Genomic DNA, 20,080 nt, shown 5'->3' with positions numbered 1-20,080 from the left:
CAGAATGTGACTGCAAATTTCTCACCTTGTCCTTCGGTGGTATTTGGGGCAACCAAGGCGAGGAGAAACAAAACACCAGCAAAGTGTTGTCATTCAACCAAACAAACAAACCGTGAAGGTAAACTGAAGCCGAACCCAGACGCAAATAACACGCGCCGCATTTCAGAAACATGTCACCTTGGCCACCATGCTACTTTGTGGACTACTTTTTCTATTCAAACATGATAATTTATTCGTCCTGTTGCATAAATATGTACAGAATGTTTTCACATACAAGTCACTTATGGTTTCTTATTTTACCACCCATGATGGATCTTTCTTGATCACATCGTTCTCCGGGCCCAGGATGGAAACGCCGCACGTCTTGTTGCCGACACTCAGGTACCTGCAAAAAAGGCAAACAGGCACCATTGTCATAATGCAGAAGATTTTTTGGGAGGATGATCTACTCGTATGTTTCTCAATGGGTGATAATTAAATGTTCAGTTGTATTTATATTTGAACCCTTTAGAGGTAAATATCGATTCAATGTAACAATACTCAAAGCGCTACATTCCTTATTCTGTGAGAAAAAAAAAAGAATTGACTGTCTCTGTGTATATCTGTGATCGCGCCCCAGGGTGGCCAAGAAGCGCACACCATAAGGAGAGCAGCACAATGTCCATTGAAGCAGAAAGGTGTGTCAAAAACTGTTACGTTGTTTGCATTTTATTTAATAGTAACATCAGTGTATATGTATTTACTTTATAAAGTACAATATTACAGACGGGATTTCTTTTTTTTTTAGGGGTGGGAGTGACGTATCGAGCTCGAACCTCTCAGCCACGTCCAGCAGGTTTTCCCGGGTGACGTCAAAGAGTCGCTCGCGGTGCCGCTGCTTCATTTCGTCATTGATTCCGCTCAGGAATACTGACATTCCTGCATCAAAAACAAAATAAAAAAAAACATTCAGTACTCTACGTGCCTGTGTCAAGAGCCGATGCGCTTTTCCACAACAACCAGATGCGTCAAAATGGGCCATCACGAGCGGCATTTGTTACCTTTGCTCGAAGGCGCCACAGGCGAGTCGACGGTAGAGAAAACGGAGAGCTTGGCTTCGTCGATGTCCTGCTGGGTGAACTTGGCCGACTTGACCCAGTTGACACCTTTGCTAAACGCGGAGAGCGTCTGGACCGAGTTTGGATCCCTTTTGACACACACGCAAAGAAGGCGAATTCATGCTAACTGCATCACTCAAATGTATTTTATTGAATGAGGATTTTGGTGTCTATTTTGACAGACATGCTTGTATTTTCTTTTCTAATATCGTTTTCTTCTCTAAAATGCTGGTATTTTAGTCTAAACAATTTTTGTGTAATTTTTTTGACAAATATTTCTGTCTTGTTTTGTGTGATATTTCTGTATCTAAATAAATGTTTGTAATTTTGTTAATACACTAATATTGTAGTTTTATCTCATATTCTTCCAACATCAACAATTTCTGGGGGTATTTTTCTTGAACTACTGTTTGACTTATTTTTTTAACCAAATATTCTCATTCAGTTGAATTGACTGTCAGCATTCAAGCGAATCGAGCATTTTGAGCACCTGTAAGAGTAAAACGAGAACAGGCCGCCTCCACCCATTCTGGCTCCACCACCGTAGGCCCCGCCCTTTTCTCGGATCTCCCCGTGAAGAAACTTGGCTGTCATCATCCTTCCCAACACGCAAAGACTGGCGACAGAAAAAGGAAGTTGTTACAAACTCATTCCCCACACATGTTCCGATCATTGTGTCAGCAGAGTAAAAAAAAAAAAGAAAAAAAATTATCCATTCAACACAAAACCTGGCATAGTCTTCGTGGCTGTAGGGGACCGTGCGCACAGACTCGCCGACAAAGTTGACAGGAAATGGCATTTGGATGAAAGTCTTCATGTGACAAGGCTGGAAATTTGGATGCTTGGAAAAAGAAAGTGAGGACAGTAAAGGATATGGAGGACAAAGTCATGTGACACATTTGGGCATCCTAGTTGAGAAAATATCAACCAAAACACACTTTGAAAGAGCTTAGAAACTCAATTATTGCATGAAGGGGGGAAAAAAGACCCTCAAATGGCTGCTTGAAATCAAAATGGCACACTTCCTGTTGCTTTTCAGGCATGGCTTCTTCACATTTTTTTGTAGGTTCACTCATCATAGAAGATTGCTGCCAGATTTCATGTTTTTAAACAAAAGTGGCTCTGACTTCTGCTAATGGCTTCAATCAACCTGAAATGACAATTTCAAACCATGGTGTGTTTTTTCAGGCGTGGCGTCTTGGGACTTTTTTGTTCGGCTTCTCACATGGGACTCGTTTATCGAAATTCATGAAGTTAAATTGGTGTTGGGGGCTGAATTTCCTCAATTCCCATTTACAAAACGAGTGAGTCATCAAACTTCACTGCCAAAACGGCAAACTTTTTGAATATTTTAAAATGTGGCTCCTTGAGACATTTGTTTGTGGGTCAACTGAAATTAGACATAGCAACGTGAAATTTGGTTGACAACAACACTGGCTTATGGGGGGCCCATTTTTAAAAAAGGTGTGAGGAAGATGGATTCATGTCATGAAGTAATTTAAAGCAAAGAGGACAAAGACCTACAGCCACAAGTGTCCTGCTGGCTCCAGAGACGTTACGGACATCTAGCGGCCTCTAGTGGAAGCACATGACAGCGCATCAACATGACGTGACGCTCTTTTCAACTATGAAAGCTGGTCCGTCGCTCTCTTACCTCGACGACATTTGGCCGCACGGCTTTGAAGCGCTTCCTGTTGCCGGCCACGTCCTTCATGAAGCTCTCCAGGTGGGCCACCGATTCGGATGTCTGCTGAGGCGTGGCGTTGATGGCACACCTGTCGGAACAGCCAAAATTAGGTGGTTCCGCCCCCTCCCCAGGAATGTGAATGTCGGAAGGTGAGAGGCACCTCATGCTGTTCGGGTTGAGGAGGTGCTTTTTGATCCTGGGGAGCATACGGAGGACTGGGGTCAGGTCCGACATCTCCGCTATCCTCTTCATGAACTTCACCTGAGGATCACAACAACCAACGGAGCAAGGCAGTGAAATAAAGACCAGAAACAAACATGGATGAAGGACATTCCTTCAAAAGTCTCCAATTTCGGTACCTGGTCCATCCCATCAAATGTTTCGAGGAGTTCTCCGGCCGGCGTCAGGAGGTGTCCGGCCCGCGTCATGGCGTACACGTGTCCGGAGTCGGAGATCCCGTTGGCCAGCTCCTGTGCTGACATCATCACCAGCACGCGCAAGCGCTCCTGGTCATCAAAACGGGGGCTGTTGAAGATGTCCCCCCACAGCCGGAACATATGGGGAAGGTTCCGCTCCAAGCAGGAGGAGGACAGAAGGACGCCCTGAAAGAGGGGATGGGGCTGCAACGTCATGTGTGTTGTGCGATTACGGATCAGGGCAGCCAAAGTGAAGCGAACCTGCTCGAACATGTCCATGTGAGTGCAGTCAGGGATGACTTGGGTGGACACGGACATGCCGCCAGTCCTCAAGTCCATCTGTTGGGCCTGCTGACGATAGTCCATAGAGCCACTGCCCAACCTGAACACACCAAAAACAAAAACAAAAAAACAAGGAGGTTGAAGGGCTAATAAAAAGCATGTCTGGACTTAAAATGTCAGAATTTTTTTTCACAGATATTGATTAAAAGGTACACAAATATAAGTACTCCTAAAATATTTTTTCTCTCATAGAGTTTTCTTAAGCGGCCTCACAGTGCAGAGGTATTGGATTCAATCCCAGCTCTGGCCTCCCTGTGTGGAGTTTGCATGTGGTCCCCGTGCCTGCGTGGGTTTTCTCCGGGTACTGCAGTTTCCTCCCACATTCCGAAAACATGCATGGCAGGCTGATTGAACACTCTAATTTGTCCCTAGGTGTGAGTGTGAGTGTGAGTGCGAATGGTTGTTCGTCTCTGCGTGCCCTGCTATTGGCTGGCAACCAGTTCAGGGTGTCCCCCGCCTACTGCCTGAAGACGGCTGGCATACGCTCCAGCACCCCCACAACCGTTGTGCGGATAAAGCGGATCAGAAAATGAATGAATGAATCGAGTTTTTTGAAGTCATTCAGTCCCAAAGACGTTTTTAAATGTCTTTTCAGACTTGGTCCAGAATTGGCTGGTGCTGAATGAGTTAAAAGGTTAAAAAAAAGTACTGTCTTTTTCTTCTTTTTTTTAAATCAACAATTTTTTAAAAATTGTATCCCCCCCCCCCCCCCCCCCCAAGTTAGTTAATTCATTCATCTTCCTAACCGCTTGATCCTCACTAGGGTCGCGGGGGGTGCTGGAGCCTATCCCAGCTGTCAATGTTCAACAAAAACATACTACTCCCTCCACCGCCCCCACCTGTACGTAAAATCAATGAATGGGCGAGCCTGACTAAGAGTGAGCATCAGTGGGTGTGAAGTTGGGACTGACTTGGTGATGACGCTGCAAAAGAGCGGCACATAAAGCTTCAGGTCCTCGGGCAGTGTGTTGAGGCTGCACATGGCCCGGAAGTACACTAAGCCGTTGGTGGGCTGCTCGCACAGCTGAAGCGGAACACCGTCTGTGCGTGAGAAGACAAAAAATAAATAAATAAAATAGCACAATAGTCACAACTGAAGATTAAATTGGGGGTATTTTTCAGGATAATCAAAGGGGGTATATTATGGAAAACTCTGAGCATTTCAGCCAATGAGAAACCCACAGAAAGTCAATGTTAGAAAAAGTAATGGAGGCAGGGAACGAGTGGATTTAGCCCCTTATATATCAAACTTGAGTTTCATGAAATAAAGTAAACAAACAGGTAGATAGCACAGGGGTACAATAATATGTCAAATAAAATAACAACCCAGGTTTAGGAAGGCCTTAAATGTGGTGTGGTACCTGCTTCGGTCATGTGTACAGGAGTGATGGGGATGGTGGGCGCTATGTCGGACACTTTGAGTGCGGGCAGACATGATGCGTCCTGTGTTTTGCTTTGAGCGTCCAGCAGCTGAAGACCTGAACAAAGAGGACACGGTTGCCACGTGAATGTCTAATAACTCAATGAACTCATCAAATCAAATCGATTTTTCCCCACAGAAATTAATTCAAATGCCATTCATTTCAAATTGCCCTGCAATCCTCCGCATTTTTGATTCGTGTTTGTCTTCACGGTCGCGATCTGAAGTCGGCATGTGAGCATCTAGGAGTGAGTTGCGAGTGTTTGTGCACTTGGATCCCTTTCAAACAAAGGCAGAAAATGCATCAGTGACAGCGGCTCTCCTTGCCGTGATGCCAGGGCACGACAGTATCCAAGAGGCTTCATTTATTATTTCATTTGGGACTTTGCCCATTGTGAGACAAATAAAGGTTTTCTTATCTCAATTTTTTGTTGTCAATTAACTCGAGCGGCAATGAATCTGAAGCTCACTCCAACTTAAATTTTGGTTTGCAATACAAAACGGAGAAAAATAACAAAACCACAAAAAGTGACGGATGGTAACTGGTAATTTTTTTTTTTTAAATCACAAGTTGAGGCACTTGGAAGCCAAAGTATGAAGGCCCTTTGTGGCCTTCAGAAATCCCATTTGTGAGTGATTGTCAGCACCATTCTCGTAAATGTCCTTCTTGTCGCTGTCAGACAGAGCGCTAATCTTCTCCTGGAGGATGCGCTCTTCGGCGGAGGCCTGCTTGTCCAGGTAGGAGTCGTCGGGACTCATGGAGAGGGTGAGTCTGTGGGTGTTCTCCTGGATGAGAGAAAGACTTGAGAAATGATGTGATAGCACTTAGTTCTGTAATTAAGGCTGGATGATTGAACTGACTTTCCACATTTATTGCTCAGGCCCCCCACCCCCAAATCCCAGAAATGGGAAAAAAAACCCAACTTCTGGTCATGTTCTTAAACTGTAAGCAAAGGAGAAATCCTGCTCAAAACTGGAAATCCCAATTAAAAAATATTTTTCATATCAGGTTTTATCATCCAACCGGACGCATAATGGGCGGTGCCACCCTCACAGACCTTAAAGTAGTGTTGGACTTTGTCCTGGAGGAAACGCGGGTTCTCTCGCAGGGCCTGTCTAAACTTAAGGACGCTGTTGCTGATCTGCAGAAGCTCCACCGGGTCGCCGTCGTGGTTCCACGAAGATGCGATGTACTACACAAGCGGGCTCCGGGTCAACAAAAACAAAATCACCGGCCTCTGAAACGTCTGCGTCAGCATGTGCTCACCGAAGCCAAGGAGAGGCCAAAGTTGGTGGACTGGTGCTTCATTTGGATCTCGATCTTGTGCAGGAGCGCCTCGATCCTCTCGTCCTCGAAACCGGTCCTAATGAAGAGCAGAAATATTAAAAAATGAGGAATAACGAATATGATGAGAGGATTATATATTAGTGCCGGAGTCAGAGCGGCCTTCTGAGAGAAACCATCACTACGTTGTGGCCCATGATGAGAATAATGATCCATCCCCCATTCGGACTTACTGGATGATGTCATCGATGGTCCGGTGTATGATGTTCTTGACTCTCTCCGCGTCGTCCTCGGCCATCCCCTGCAGGCCGATGCTGAACGACGCCTCCTTGGTGCTGCCGTCGTACCTGCGGAACACAAAACACAATGCGGAAACGTCACTCCCAATTTCAACTTTCTTCTTCTTCCTCCTCCCGCCCGTCTCACCCGACCACGGAGGAGAAGTCTGTTCCGATTTTGGGTTCGATGAGAGCTTTGTAGAAGGGAGCGTTGGGACCGGATGTCATCAGAGAAGACAGCAGGCTGAGGGTGAAGGCTTCGAAGGTGTCGGTGATGCTGCGGAGGAAGATTTTACGGGCTAAATTTCACATCTCAATTTCGGGTTTGATAATTCAACGCCACCGACATGACACACATTTAAAAGAGCAAACTATGCTTTTAAATTGAAAGAGATTTTGGGCGACAAACCTGGGAACTTGAAAAAACAAAAAAATAATCAAATGTGATAATCAGAGTCACTATGATAGCAAATAAAGGCACCTTTTTCTTGGTTTTTTTTCTATTGATGAATGACTCCAAATGAACCATCTGTATAAAAAAATATGACGCGATAGAAAAATGTGTTGTCTTACTCTCCCAGCAGGTAGCTGACACACAGCGTGTTCTGTCGCGTGGCGTCGGGAGCCATTGCGTCGGGACTGCAGGTGACGTGCTCTTCCCTCTGAACATTGGCAATAAATATCTTAAAACCGTGTTATTTTACATTTAGCATCCTCACAATTATTTATAGAGCTAACCGGGCCGGTCCAGTGCGGTTGAGACGGGACTTGAGTGTTGGGGTGGATGCGTTGAAACTTGGACAGCGCCTCCTGGTCAATCTGCTTCAGGTGTTGCTCCAGAGGAAGATCACCATACGTGAAGAACCTGAGCGACATAGTGGAGGAAACATGTAATGGACAAAGGTTCGGAGGCACAAATAGGAGGCGCATGCAGTGGATCCTTAGCAAATTGTACAACTTTCTCAACCCCTTTCACACATCGATCTAAATACAGTTTTTCCCAGGTGGCTGTTACGTGTGTCAGGTATTGGAGAAAAGGTGGAAGTAAACGTGACATTCTTCAAATTTCTAAAATTAAATTTTCCAAGTAGGATGAGAGATGCCTGTGTGTCAGGGACTGTAGGTGCTTTACATACGAGTCTAAGATATTCATTTTGAACTTTGCATTCCAATCTTTGGTGCCATTGATACAGAACAGCCAAATGGAGAATAAAAAGGTGGAAATTGTGTTTTTTTGTTTTAAATAAGAATCACTATATTTCACACAGTCTCTTTCAAATGGGAAACAGGCTGAGAAAATTTCACGCAAACCCCTTTAACGCAGGTGTCCACAAAACGTGACACGTGGCATTTACCTGCCTGTGCCTTTTACGCACAAATTGGAAAGCGCAGTATGATGCACCTTGATACAGGTTTGCAAAAGATTTGAGTCTTGGCAATAAGTCACGTGGCATCTGTGCCCTTCATGCACAAAAAAAAAAAAAAAAAATGTACGTGTCACACTGAGACCCGAAACAAAACTCATCTGCCTTTCAAACACAACCCCAAAAACGCTGTCATATGGCTGAAACTGTGTGCCCTTTCACACAACAACCTTGATGTTGGCAATAAGTGCTTTCAAGAAGAGTGAATATTGGTGCTAAATTTAACAACCTCATCCCTGCTTTTTACTATTCGCTTTAACACAGCCCTCAGTGGCTACTAACTGCATCCTGCCCTCCCCCACCGGCAATGTGTGTGTTACCTGGCATTACTTGGGTGGTAGTGCGTGGCGTGGAAATGCTTGAGCTGCTCCCAACTGAGGTTGGGAATGGCTAGCGGCTCTCCGCCGGACACCACCGAGTATGTGTGGTCAGGATAAAGTTTGTTCTGGAGGTGCTGAGCGTACAGACGCTCGTTGTCCGACTGCCAAGAAGCAAAAACGAACAATCTCAAGTTTCAACTCTGGTGGTTTCGATTTGACATTAAGAAAGAGGATTTGGACTCACAAAAGCCCCTTTCATCTCGTTGAAGACCACACCTTTGAAGACCAGAGGCGAGCTGGCATCGGTTGGGTCTTCGTTTTCCAGCCTCCAGCCCTCCTGCCTGGAAAGTTCTCGCTTGTGACGCCACAGGAGAAGATACCAAAAACAAACAAAAAAACGTACCAGAAATCCTGCTCCCGCAAGCACGGGAAGAAGACGGCATCCAAGTAGACAGAAAGAAGATTCTGGAAGTCTTTTGCATTCTGCGTGGAGAATGGATACATGGTGTAGTCGCTGGCTGTTGGCAAGGAGACAATGGTCACTTTAAATGTTGAGTTTATTAAACAGGGTGCGGGTCATTGCTTCGCCATATTTGTTCGAACTGTCAATGAGGGCTTCAATATGTACCTGTGAAGGCATTCATGAAGGTGGATAGGGACCTGTTGAGCATTTTGAAGAATGGATCTCGGCACGGATACTTTTGGGACCCACACAGCACGGTGTGCTCCAGGATATGAGGGACCCCTGTGCTGTCCATAGGGGTGGTCCGGAACTGCACACTGAAAAGGCAGAAAGACCAGCAATGCATATTATTGGAGCAACTTCACGTAGAGAACATATGGTATTGTATTATTTTATTATTTTTAGCAACCTGAAGAGATTGTTGGGATCATCTCTGGCCGCGTGCAGGTACTGAGCTCCTGTTGTGTCGTGAGTCAACTTGATGGCAGTGAGGAACAAGTCAGGCACTGCCACAACCTCCAGGAAAAAGACAATGACATTTAATTTTGATTTAGATACAGTATGACTTAAAAAGCAACCGGTCATGTTAATCGATCAAATTGATCCATCTTTGTTTGAAATGAACGTTTAGCTCCGCTCTGACTGAGTGATTGTACCAAAAAAAAAAAAAAGATCCATTGTACCTCTTTAACTGTAAATCCATGCATTTGTTGCCCGGCTGTGTATTGAAGGGCCTTCTTTTCTGCTGCTGCAGTGCTCCTCTGTCTCCATGAAAGATGCAGGCCCCTTGAACTAGGTTAAAGGGAAAAGGTCAAATAAACCTGAGTGTATTTTCAAATTAACAGTATGCAGAATATTAACCATTGATTCAAATACTCCCTACAATACGCGGAACCTGATTATTAGTAACAGTTCTCAAAACGAATCTATTATCTTCTGGGTTCAAGCTTGGTGCTGCTTTCTGAGAGTTGATTGGCTCAAGTATCTACTTTAGGGACACAGTGAAATTACAGTTTTCATCTCCAAGAATGTAGGTTAAGTGTTCAGAAACACAACTACTGATTGTATTTAGCAAAATCCCCTCAACTATTCTCTTCAATTGTGTATCAAACTAGCGACCTTTATTTTTAAACCTTGGCCACGGTGCCGCTAAACTAAGATAGTGTCACTGTCACTGTCCATGGGTTATTTTGACTGTAGGTAGCGAATGCTAGCTATCTTACCGGACATGTCGAAGTTTCTCGACCACCGCCTTCGTCTGGCGAAACATGGCGAGGTAAATTATGTTGTTAAATTATGTTATGCGCTCATCAACGACTGCGAAGTCCGCGTTGGGCTCCAATGTACACACTTGTCACGATATAATACGATTATGTCAGACAAGTTGCATCACAGCATCTTGTGTCCTCTCATGCCATACGACTTCAGAAACGGCGCGGCCATGCTGGTATGAGTGACCAATATTTGAGTGCAGATCTCAAAACTTCTCAACGCAGGTATTTAATTCTTCTCGCTTGTCGTCTCTATCCAGTACTAATACAAATCTACGGTGCCGCTATTTGACGTTTGCGAATGACCCAACAATATCCCCGCTTGTGATTGGCCAATGATCAAGAATGGCAACACTTGATTGGATAAATTTCGGTGACGCCAGTTTTGCTCGACAGAGTTAATTAAAAAAAAACAGGAAATATATATATTATATTATATTATATTGTATTATATTATATTATATTATATATTTTTTTTCTCTGTGTTGAAGTTCCAATAAGCGAAAGTGCACCGATATACTGGTCGCTATCCTGTACGACTTGAAATCGACGGTACTACAATATTATAAAATATATTAATGAGGTGTTCTCAGCCCCCCCGGAGTACCCGGAGAAAACCAAATAGCGAGAGTGCACCGATATACGGGTCGCTATCCTGTACGACTTGAAATCGACGGTATAACAATAGTATAAAATATATTAATGAGGTGTTCTCACCCCCCCCCGGAGTACCCGGAGAAAACCCACGCAGGCCCGTGGAGAAAATGCAAATTCCAGATAGGAAGGCAAAAGCCGGGATCGGACCCACGACCTCTGCACGGGGCCGCCGGGGTGATACCAGCATTTAAAAAAACGTTTATTTAATGTAGTTTTACCATATTTCCACCAGATGTCACTGTATAACCATTTTATTTCATCCTTCCTGAGTTTTTCACTGAATCATTTCATATAGCTCTCATTTTCACAAATACCATATGGACAATTCCAGTTGCGCTCCTTTGCTTAAAAATGAATAAAACATTAATAACCGAATTACATTCAAGTATTTTATATGCAGATAAAATTGACCACTGAATGAGCCCACATGATCAGCTTTTCTACACATCATCAGGGACCACACAAAAACAACACCCTGTACTATGTATTCCACATATTCATTCAAATAGAATGTGTACTAATGTAGTATTGGAATCCACCTTGGATGAAGACACAATATTCCCCCTCGTGGTACACGTGTGTACTGTAGTTATTAATCATTTAGCACCAAGCTAATTGCCAAGCCGCTCTCCGAGATGATATTAGAGCCTAACATGCTCTGACTGCACACTCATTCCAAGCAAGTTCTCCGTCTAGATGGAGCCTCCAGTAACATCTTAGACTGCTGACAAGAAGATCCTCTCTCTCTCTCTTTGCATGTCTTCCTTGTGTTCTCACTGACAGAGTGGGAGAGTTTTTTCCCAGCGGCGTGAATAGAAAGCGAGAGACTTCGACTCTTTGCTGCCTCCAGTCTGTTGGGTCATTATCAGCAAAAAGTCTGCATGGCGCTTTCACATAATAGGAGAAATAAATTGAATTCTGGTTGGAAATGTCACTGTTTTTTTTTTTTGGGGGGGGGGTTACCTCAAACTGATGGCATCATTACAATACACTTAACATTACTTGCAGGTATAGTCAAGTCTGTCTAAATGACATTTGAATTTCTTTTAAAGGAGACATCCGATATGATTCATTTTTTTCCCGAAAGGCAGTCTTAATAAAATGGCTGTGGCACGCAGTGCCTGAAGCTCCAGAATGACTGGCAACAGTTTGAAAGCATATTTCTTGCTGTGTTGAAACTAGCTCATTTTAGGGACATCTCTGTCTTGGCAACCTTGGCTCTCAAATGAATGAGAACAAGTCGGATGGATACCATTGCTTGTTTCTACCAGAGGAAGCGGAATATTAAATCTGTGCTGACGCTGCTTCTCTGCTTACCTTGCGGCTATGACATGACGGCGCTTTGTCCAGCCGAGCTGATCAAGTGTAGACAATAAATTTGAGCCGGGTTTATATACGGTAATTTCAGACTTGTGACATCACCGTGGGGCAAATTTCAGGAGGGCTCAAAAGGGTGGATGGCGACCCTAAGTAATACTTTGGAGTATACCTCACATCAGTGGCATAGTGGCCACCGGGAATTCTGTCAAAAGGTCTGGATTTTCCGGAAGGGCCGGTCTATTCCCCAGCTGATCAGGACGCCTCATCCTATCAAGGATTATATTTATGCAGCGGTTTGCACTCCCATCCGCAAATTTTTGAATTTAGGTACCGCCCTGCCTCACGTGCATATTTTGTATTGGTATTCTGTATAAATCTTTAAAATACGTATGAATAATAAAACACGGATTTTTGTCTACGATAAGAGGGACGAATATACTGCGATACAAAAATTGAAAAGTAAATTTCCTCCTTGAATCAGTCTTTTATTTGGTGTAGTGTATGTAACAGCCTCAAGATGGATAGGCCATTTGGTGGGTCAAGCATTGTTGTGCTTTGAGTGCTATTTCCTGCAGGTAAATCCACCGGATTTTATAAAGGTCTGCACTGTCCAGACGCAGGCATAAGCCATTCGTCAGTGTCGGACGGAAAACAAAAACCACAAAACCTTGCGTTGTCTTTGCAGCTTTTTTTTTACACAGCTTTTTTTATGGGGGGAATGACAGTTGACTGGAAGCTGACGTTTCCCCCCCCCCCCCCCCCCTCCTCAGGACCGACACCACTCCGCACATATTTCATGCTGAGATATTGTAGATGACAGCGGCCGACCTGGAGGAAAACAGTTCGGAAAACACAGTTTCCAGAGGCTGGAGGCACTTAAAATGCCAGTTGAACAAAAGATTTTATGGTAAAATCAATGAGACCGCAGAGAGGAATAAAAGCAGTGCTAATGAGACGGGACACAGATTGGACAAGACCGGGAAGGCAAATAGATGATTGGCTCGATAGAAATGAATGGGGGGGGGACAACGACGGCCAATCAAAGGTCAGCTGGCAGTTCACATGATATATGCGTTATAACACATAATATATCATATGCCACATGATGGTATGCACACATATGTCACAGTCACATAGTGCACAAATCCGGCACGGTGAGTGACCGGTTAGCACGTCGACCGCACAATGCAGAGGTGCATGGTTCGATTCTGGTTCAGGGCTTCCTGTGGGGAGTTTGCATGTTCCCCTCGTGACTGCGTGGGTTTTCTCCGGGTATTCCGTTTTCCTCCCACTTTCCAAAAACATGCATGGCAGGTTAATGGAACAGTCGAAATCAAGGGTGCCCAACGTTTTATGATCGAAAATCAACTTTTCAAGCAGCCGACCTCCTGCGATCGACCCGCCACCGCACGGCCACGCACACACACACACACACGCGCCATCATGAGGAACAGCCATAACAGCCCCGAACATGAACGAAACAGAAATATAAAGTCGATACAAGATCTTGGGTGTTTGTAAAAAGGAATCAGCGCCTACCTGACATGGCGGCATGGGACGCACTTTGGCAGCGTCTTCAGAGCAACAACGCCCCTATTGTCACACACCTGTATCGTTTTAAAAATCCTGGCACTTCAGACTCCCATTCTTTGCCAGTGCCATCGGCGAATTGCAGATGGAATAAACTTTGAAGGAGGATAATTAGAAAAAACAGAGTTATAGGGCAACAGCTGTGATCGCAAGCTGCAATTGCAGACTGCTAACCACTTCCGGTGATGCAGGTCACATGCCGCACTAAGGTTAACGGTTACCTGCTTTGTTATATTCATTCATTCATTCATCTTCCGAGCCGCTTGATCCTCACTAGGGTCGCGGGGGGTGCTGGAGCCTATCCCAGCTGTCTTTGGGCAGTAGGCGGGGGACACCCTGAATCGGTTGCCAGCCAATCGCAGGGCACACAGAAACGAACAACCATTCGCACTCACACTCACACCTAGGGACAATTTAGAGTGTTCAATCAGTCTGCCACGCATGTTTTTGGAATGTGGGAGGAAACCGGAGCACCCGGAGAAAACCCACGCAGGCCCGGGGAGAACATGCAAACTCCACACAGGGAGGCCGGAGCTGGAATCGAACCCGGTACCACTGCACTGTGAAGCCGACGTGCTAACCACTGGTCTACCGGGCCGCCCGCTTTGTTATATTATTTTTTTTTTATACTTTTTTTTTGTGAAAGTGAAACTGAGAGGATGCTTAGGGTGCAGTGTGCACTAACACAAAAATATAGAATATTAACACACACACAGATGTACAGCTCATCTTTTTTTTTTAAATCCATATCCCTTAAAACCCAGGCGATCGACTTGGGACCAGTTCGCGGGCTACCGGTCGATCGTCATCGGTTGGGCACCCCTGCTCTAAATTGTCCGTCGGTGCGAGGGTGAGCGCGAATGGTTGTTCCTCTATGTGTGCTCTGTGATTGGCTGGTGACCAATTCAGGGGCTACCGCGCCGAGCGGCCAATGACAGCAGAGTAAATGTCGCTGTTCTGGCTTGACGATCGTTCGACCGCCTCCTCCCTCTGTCGTTCCTCCTCATTGAGAGAGCGTAAATGTTGGTGCATGTGAAAATCGCCACATTGGAGTGCGTGCATGGAGATTGATTCGGGGACTTGGGGGGCTTAAGGGAGACCCCCTTGTGTTCCAACATGCAGGATGACTCCATTAGAGCTACGTCGAGGCATTATATTATATTTCCGTGAACAACGATAATAATCATGATGATGAATGTGGAACTGCTGTTTGGAGATATTTCACACTAAAATGCATTATTAGGAGTCTAATTAATACCTTTAGGATATTAAATATTCATTTGCTTGGAGGTTTGAAGTCCCAGAAGGCTCTTAAATCAGCTATTTGTGCAGCTATTAGCTCATCGGGGTGACTGGAAGCTTCTTTTTGCTTCATTCTTTTCATTAAGTGCACATTGTATATGGAAATTGGCCGGCAGCAGCCCATTTGCCTCCAACCCTCGTCGTCGGCCTTCTCGCCCCTCCTTACCTCCTCACCCGCGGGGCCAATTAGGGCGTAGGACCTAAACGAAGCGTCGTGGCAAAGTGTGTTTACTGTGAAACCTGGCCGTTAATTTAGAGAACCGGCTCATATCGGGAGGGCATCTGGATTGAGAACGTGGAGGATTTTCATTTTGATCCTCCAGATTTTGGTGGGGATTTTTTTGTTGTTGTTGTTGCTGAATGACACCTTCCCACAAACGCAAAAGCAAAGTTCAGTTATTTTGTTGTACAATAGCTCACTTCTTTTTACAATTACAAATTAAAATGTTAAATAACAGCGAGCAATTGACTAATTAACAATTTGGCTGAATGACTGACTAATTTATTGATGAAATAGAAAACTAACTAACTACTGGGAACTAACTAACTATCAAGGAGACTACTTAACAGACGGAGTGACTTAATAACTAACCGACAGACGAACTCTCTCATTAAATTACAGTAACTAAATGACTAACAAACTGACTACTTTAACTAATCGACAACCCGCCCACCTCCCACAAAAAATAACTGACTAATTAACTGACTGCCAGAATAACTGAGGGAATAACTAACTGACTGGCCGACTAATTAACTAAGTGACTTACAGACTGACTAATTAACTAAATTGTCGTTTGTGAAGGTAATGCCATCAGCTGGATCTAGTGGGTCGTAACACTTGCCAATGTAATGGTTAAACGTGAACTATATTGTTATACTAAACAAAAAAAAAAGGAAAATTAAAAAAAAAAAAAAGCAAAATGACAAACGGTATTCAGATGAGCAGGTATGACAATGACAGGTATGCAAATGAAACCTTGTGGCCAAATATGGACAACAGGGTCTGAAAACGACTTTGAAAACGAGGGCGTCCATAGAAGAGGTGCTACTGAATGCCGAGCAGTGTCCTTGTGCGACTGAAGCCTTTCCCTTTGGCTAAATTGCGCTTTTGCCGCGACGCCTTCGCACCTGCTGCATCACGCCCGTAACCTTGTTGCATATTTCATACGGCCCACATGCTTCTGTGTTGACTTCCACAAAGCCAAGGAGGAGGAGGCAGGGGAGCAAAAGGATGTTCTGGCACCTTCTTTTTTTATTATTGTTTTGCATCAACAAGCATGCACAACAAAGTCAATTAAGGATGCACGGCTCATCAAAGCAGCGAAAGCGGCAGCACGTCTGCCAGCTTCGTTTCTCTCTCTCCCCCTCGTTCAATTATTCACCAAGGTTTTAATAGACGATAATATTATCGTATGCTTTGACAATGAGGAGGACGGGAGAGGGAGGAGGGGTACCTGCTCGCCCAAAAAGCTGCATTTTTCATCAGCACACAGCAGTAAAAATCACATCGGTTAGCCCTCACGATTGTGTCCTGCTAACTGCAACTATTAATTGTTCACATGCCATTTTAAAAAATAAAGGCGCTAACTCAATGATTCACTCAATGACGAAACTGATAAATATGCTAATCAACTGCCTGACTGAGTAACGAGATCATAAATTGACAAAGTAATCAACAGACTGCTGGCTGACTCACTCCCTCATTGACTAACCTGCTAACTCGCTAACTATATTGACTAACCTGCTAACTCGCTAACTAGCTAACTCACTCACAAAACAAAATAACTGACTGCGACATCCTGATTAATGACATAACTGACAGACCGATTGAGTTGATTTACAAACCAACTGAATGACTTACTAACTGCACAACTCGCAATTGACTAACTGGCTAACTCGATTTATTTATCGGCTAACTGACACACAGTCACTTTGACTGACTGACAAATGAAACCGGTACACATTTTCCCAAAATAAGGAAATCAATTTAAGACAACGACAACAAAGATCTTTGTGTGCGTGCGTTTTGTGCTCTGTTTTGTGGTTCGATTGCTCTGTCAGCCAGCAGCAGTGATCAGAGGCGCGGAGGTGAGTGTTGACTAACAAGTTGAGACCAAAGTTTACATGAAAGACACATGGAGGTTCAAGAAGATGGTGGTAGGGGGCTCACACTATCTTCTATTTGATTTATATTTAGACCTACTGTATAGAAAGAAGGTAGTGCTCACAAACACTGTATAATAATGTGCATTGTTGTGTGTGTGTGTGTGTGTGGACGTGTGGTGGAGGGGGGTGCTCATACATGATTCATGACCTCGCTTCAGTCAACAGGTTACACATTTCTATGTATATATACGGAACGGTGTATATATTTATAGGTGTCACGTTGAATAAAGTGAAGGTGGCGGTAAATAAGCACACTTTGGCCTCATTACTGCAACCAAGGACAAACCTCGCACTAGAGGGACTCTTTAAGGCAACACCATTTGGGGATACAATGACACAAATGATGATCTAACTAACTAACTGATCGAACAATTGAATGGCCATCTGGCTAGCTAGCTCGCTAACTAACTAACTGAGTGAGTGACCGAGTTATGTTAGCGCTTGAACATTGAGTCAGTGGTATACCAATCTCTTCCTCGCCTCCCAAGCGCCGTCCCCTCTGCTGGTCTATCAGCTGGTCTGGGAAATTAAATATGTCAGCTCTGAATAAGCGGGACCGCCATGTAATGTGCAGCACGCATAATTAACCCACAGCGATTTTAGGAGACCCCACGGAAAGCAGTGTGTGAATGTGTGTGCGTGCGCTGATTGAATGCAGTGTCCACTCAGAATATTCCACTAGTTTTTCCCTCAATTGGACCACATCATGAACAAATGGCGAGTTAAAACGACTCCAATTTGTTTTCAGCAAGTCGTTTGCATGCACACAATAGAATCATTTGGTTTTACATCCATTTTAAAGTAGATGTGCAGTCTACTGAAATTGGATCAAAATCTAAGGGATTTTATTTCATGCAAATACTTAATAAAATGTATCGTAAATTCAACACCATTTTTTTCAGTTTTGTATGCAAGTTAAATAAAGTGGGTAGAATACTCATCCAATCATCCATCCATTTTTCAATCTGCTTTATCCTCACATGGGTCATGGGGCGTGCTGGAGCCCATCCCAGCTGTCTTCGGGAAGTAGGCGGGGCACATCCTGAACTGGTTGCCAGCCAATCGCATTGCACTAATAAATGAACAATCGCTCACGCTCACACCTTGGGATAATTTAGAGTGTTCCACTAACCTGCCATGCATGTTTTTAGAATGTAGGAGGGAACCAGAGTACCCGGACAAAAGCCACGCAGGTGTGGGGGCGGGGGACATGCAAACTCCACACAGGAAGGCCGGAGCCGGAATCGAACCCTGCACCTCTGCACTGCGAGGCAGACAAGCTAATCAGTTGACCACCGTGAAGCCTAGTGAGCATGATTATTTTTAAATGCAGATTTAAAATATTTAAAAACGCAAGAAAATTATTGGCAATATTTATGTCTTTATTCTTCAGGTTTAGGGATTTTACAAACATTTCGTGCATTTATTATTTTTTGAAGACAGAATTAATGAAGAATATTTTTCTTTATTTCATAAAGTTGATGCGCTGCCTGCAGTTGGAAAGTTTTCATTCGCACCTTTTTCTCACTTCGCGTCACCATGGAAACAAGCTGGCACCCCTCACACACACATGCACATGCTCACCTGCCTACGTATGTTTATAACGTGCGTACGTGTGCACATTCACGTTCAGCGTGTTTGCGTACGTGTGTCACTGAACATGTACAGCACACTATGCCAGGCATTCATATTGTATACACGTGTGTTCAATGATGCATGTGCATGTGTGTATTTTTGTGTGTTCATCACGTGAAGTGTGTGTGTGCGCGCAAATAGCTCCTGGCGTATTTGTATTTATCTGACTGTCTGCACTTGTTTGTACATGTGTGTGTGCTCATATCATGTGACTGAACGTTTGTGTGTGTGTGTGTGTGCGCGCGCGACAAATGGCAACATTGGAAATAAGTCAATTGATGATTTTCTGACGGAACAAATGACCAAAGATGCATTTGATGCTCTTCTCTCGACACACACACACACACTCACTCACTCACTATCTCAGACAGCAGATGCAGATGACTCGTGTGGGTGTGTGTGTATGTGTGACATTTCAGCTCTTGAAAGAAGAGATTTTATTTGACCAGTAAAACCAGCAGGAATATACACACACACACAATTAACCCCAGTCAAGTGCAGCCTCAGGGGAATGCAGGGAGGGAAAAAAACAACAGAGAGCTAATGTTGACCAGAGGCGTGTTTGCAGAAGATTTCTACATACATGCATGCATGCTTCGTCTTTTGTTTTTTTTTTTGTTTACCCCTCCCACGGCTTAATACAGCCTCCCACACACACACAAGAGTTGTCAAGTCAAACACAATCCATACATGATTCTCATTTACACACACACACATACACACACACATACACACACACACACACACAAAGAATGAATAATAATCCCCATAGGGGATCAAATAGAAATAATGTGAGGCAGGTTCAAACTGTGGCCATCATAAAGCTTTTATTGTCTTTCGCGGGAATCTTTCAAGGCAGATTGTGCGACCAGTCAGCTGTGGATTATTTCGAGGTGTGTTTATTTCTATCGCGCATGCTGGGGGCGAGAAGCACAATCACAACATGAATCGTATGACACGCGCCATTCCATTTCCACACGTGCCAGTGTATGACCGGGGGGGGAGGACTATATGGATTATTTGGAGTCAAATCGAAAGCATCACCCAAATTTGTGCTTCACAAAAGCATGCGGTAATCACATCTTTCATAAAATATCGAGAATCAAACCTATTTTGCAACTTCAATTCAATGGACATGGTGTTGCTCATTTTGGTGTGCGGTCATTGGCCACAAGGGGGCAGTAGAACACAGACGTACGGCAATACATGAAGCTGGTCCAAACCACAAGTGCTCAAAATAGATGGCATAATAAAAGTCATTCTTCACAGAGGATAAAGAACGCATGCCTGTGGGTATTGCCGTTTTATCAATCTACATGTCCTGCAACACAACAACATCGATGCTATTTATGTATTTATTTATTTTTTGCCCGTCTCAGGCATTCCGCATTGCAAGCATTATGCTGA

General features: G+C 44.2%; 1 protein-coding gene across 1 annotated transcript; it reads right to left on the bottom strand.

The window, feature by feature from the left end:
* Nucleotides 1-191: 191 nt before the first annotated feature.
* Nucleotides 192-10,255, bottom strand: pitrm1 (pitrilysin metallopeptidase 1). The gene is made up of 26 exons (XM_052087361.1): nt 9,956-10,255; nt 9,416-9,524; nt 9,142-9,248; nt 8,898-9,049; nt 8,673-8,787; nt 8,514-8,610; nt 8,270-8,430; nt 7,264-7,390; nt 7,099-7,187; nt 6,674-6,802; nt 6,481-6,594; nt 6,230-6,326; nt 6,021-6,155; nt 5,610-5,748; nt 4,904-5,020; nt 4,454-4,583; nt 3,462-3,582; nt 3,144-3,386; nt 2,945-3,045; nt 2,752-2,872; nt 2,622-2,672; nt 1,826-1,938; nt 1,588-1,713; nt 1,041-1,186; nt 816-918; nt 192-385 (listed from the first exon to the last, which is right to left on the bottom strand). Exons 1-26 carry the CDS (start codon nt 10,000-10,002, stop codon nt 292-294), a joined length of 3,084 nt encoding a protein of 1,027 aa, XP_051943321.1. The 5' UTR covers nt 10,003-10,255; the 3' UTR covers nt 192-291.
* Between the last annotated feature and the right edge of the window lie 9,825 nt (nt 10,256-20,080).

Source organism: Hippocampus zosterae, chromosome 15 (assembly GCF_025434085.1).
Source record: "Hippocampus zosterae strain Florida chromosome 15, ASM2543408v3, whole genome shotgun sequence".
NCBI classification, from domain to species: domain Eukaryota; kingdom Metazoa; phylum Chordata; class Actinopteri; order Syngnathiformes; family Syngnathidae; genus Hippocampus; species Hippocampus zosterae.
This window is presented reverse-complemented; position numbering and strand designations above follow the sequence as displayed.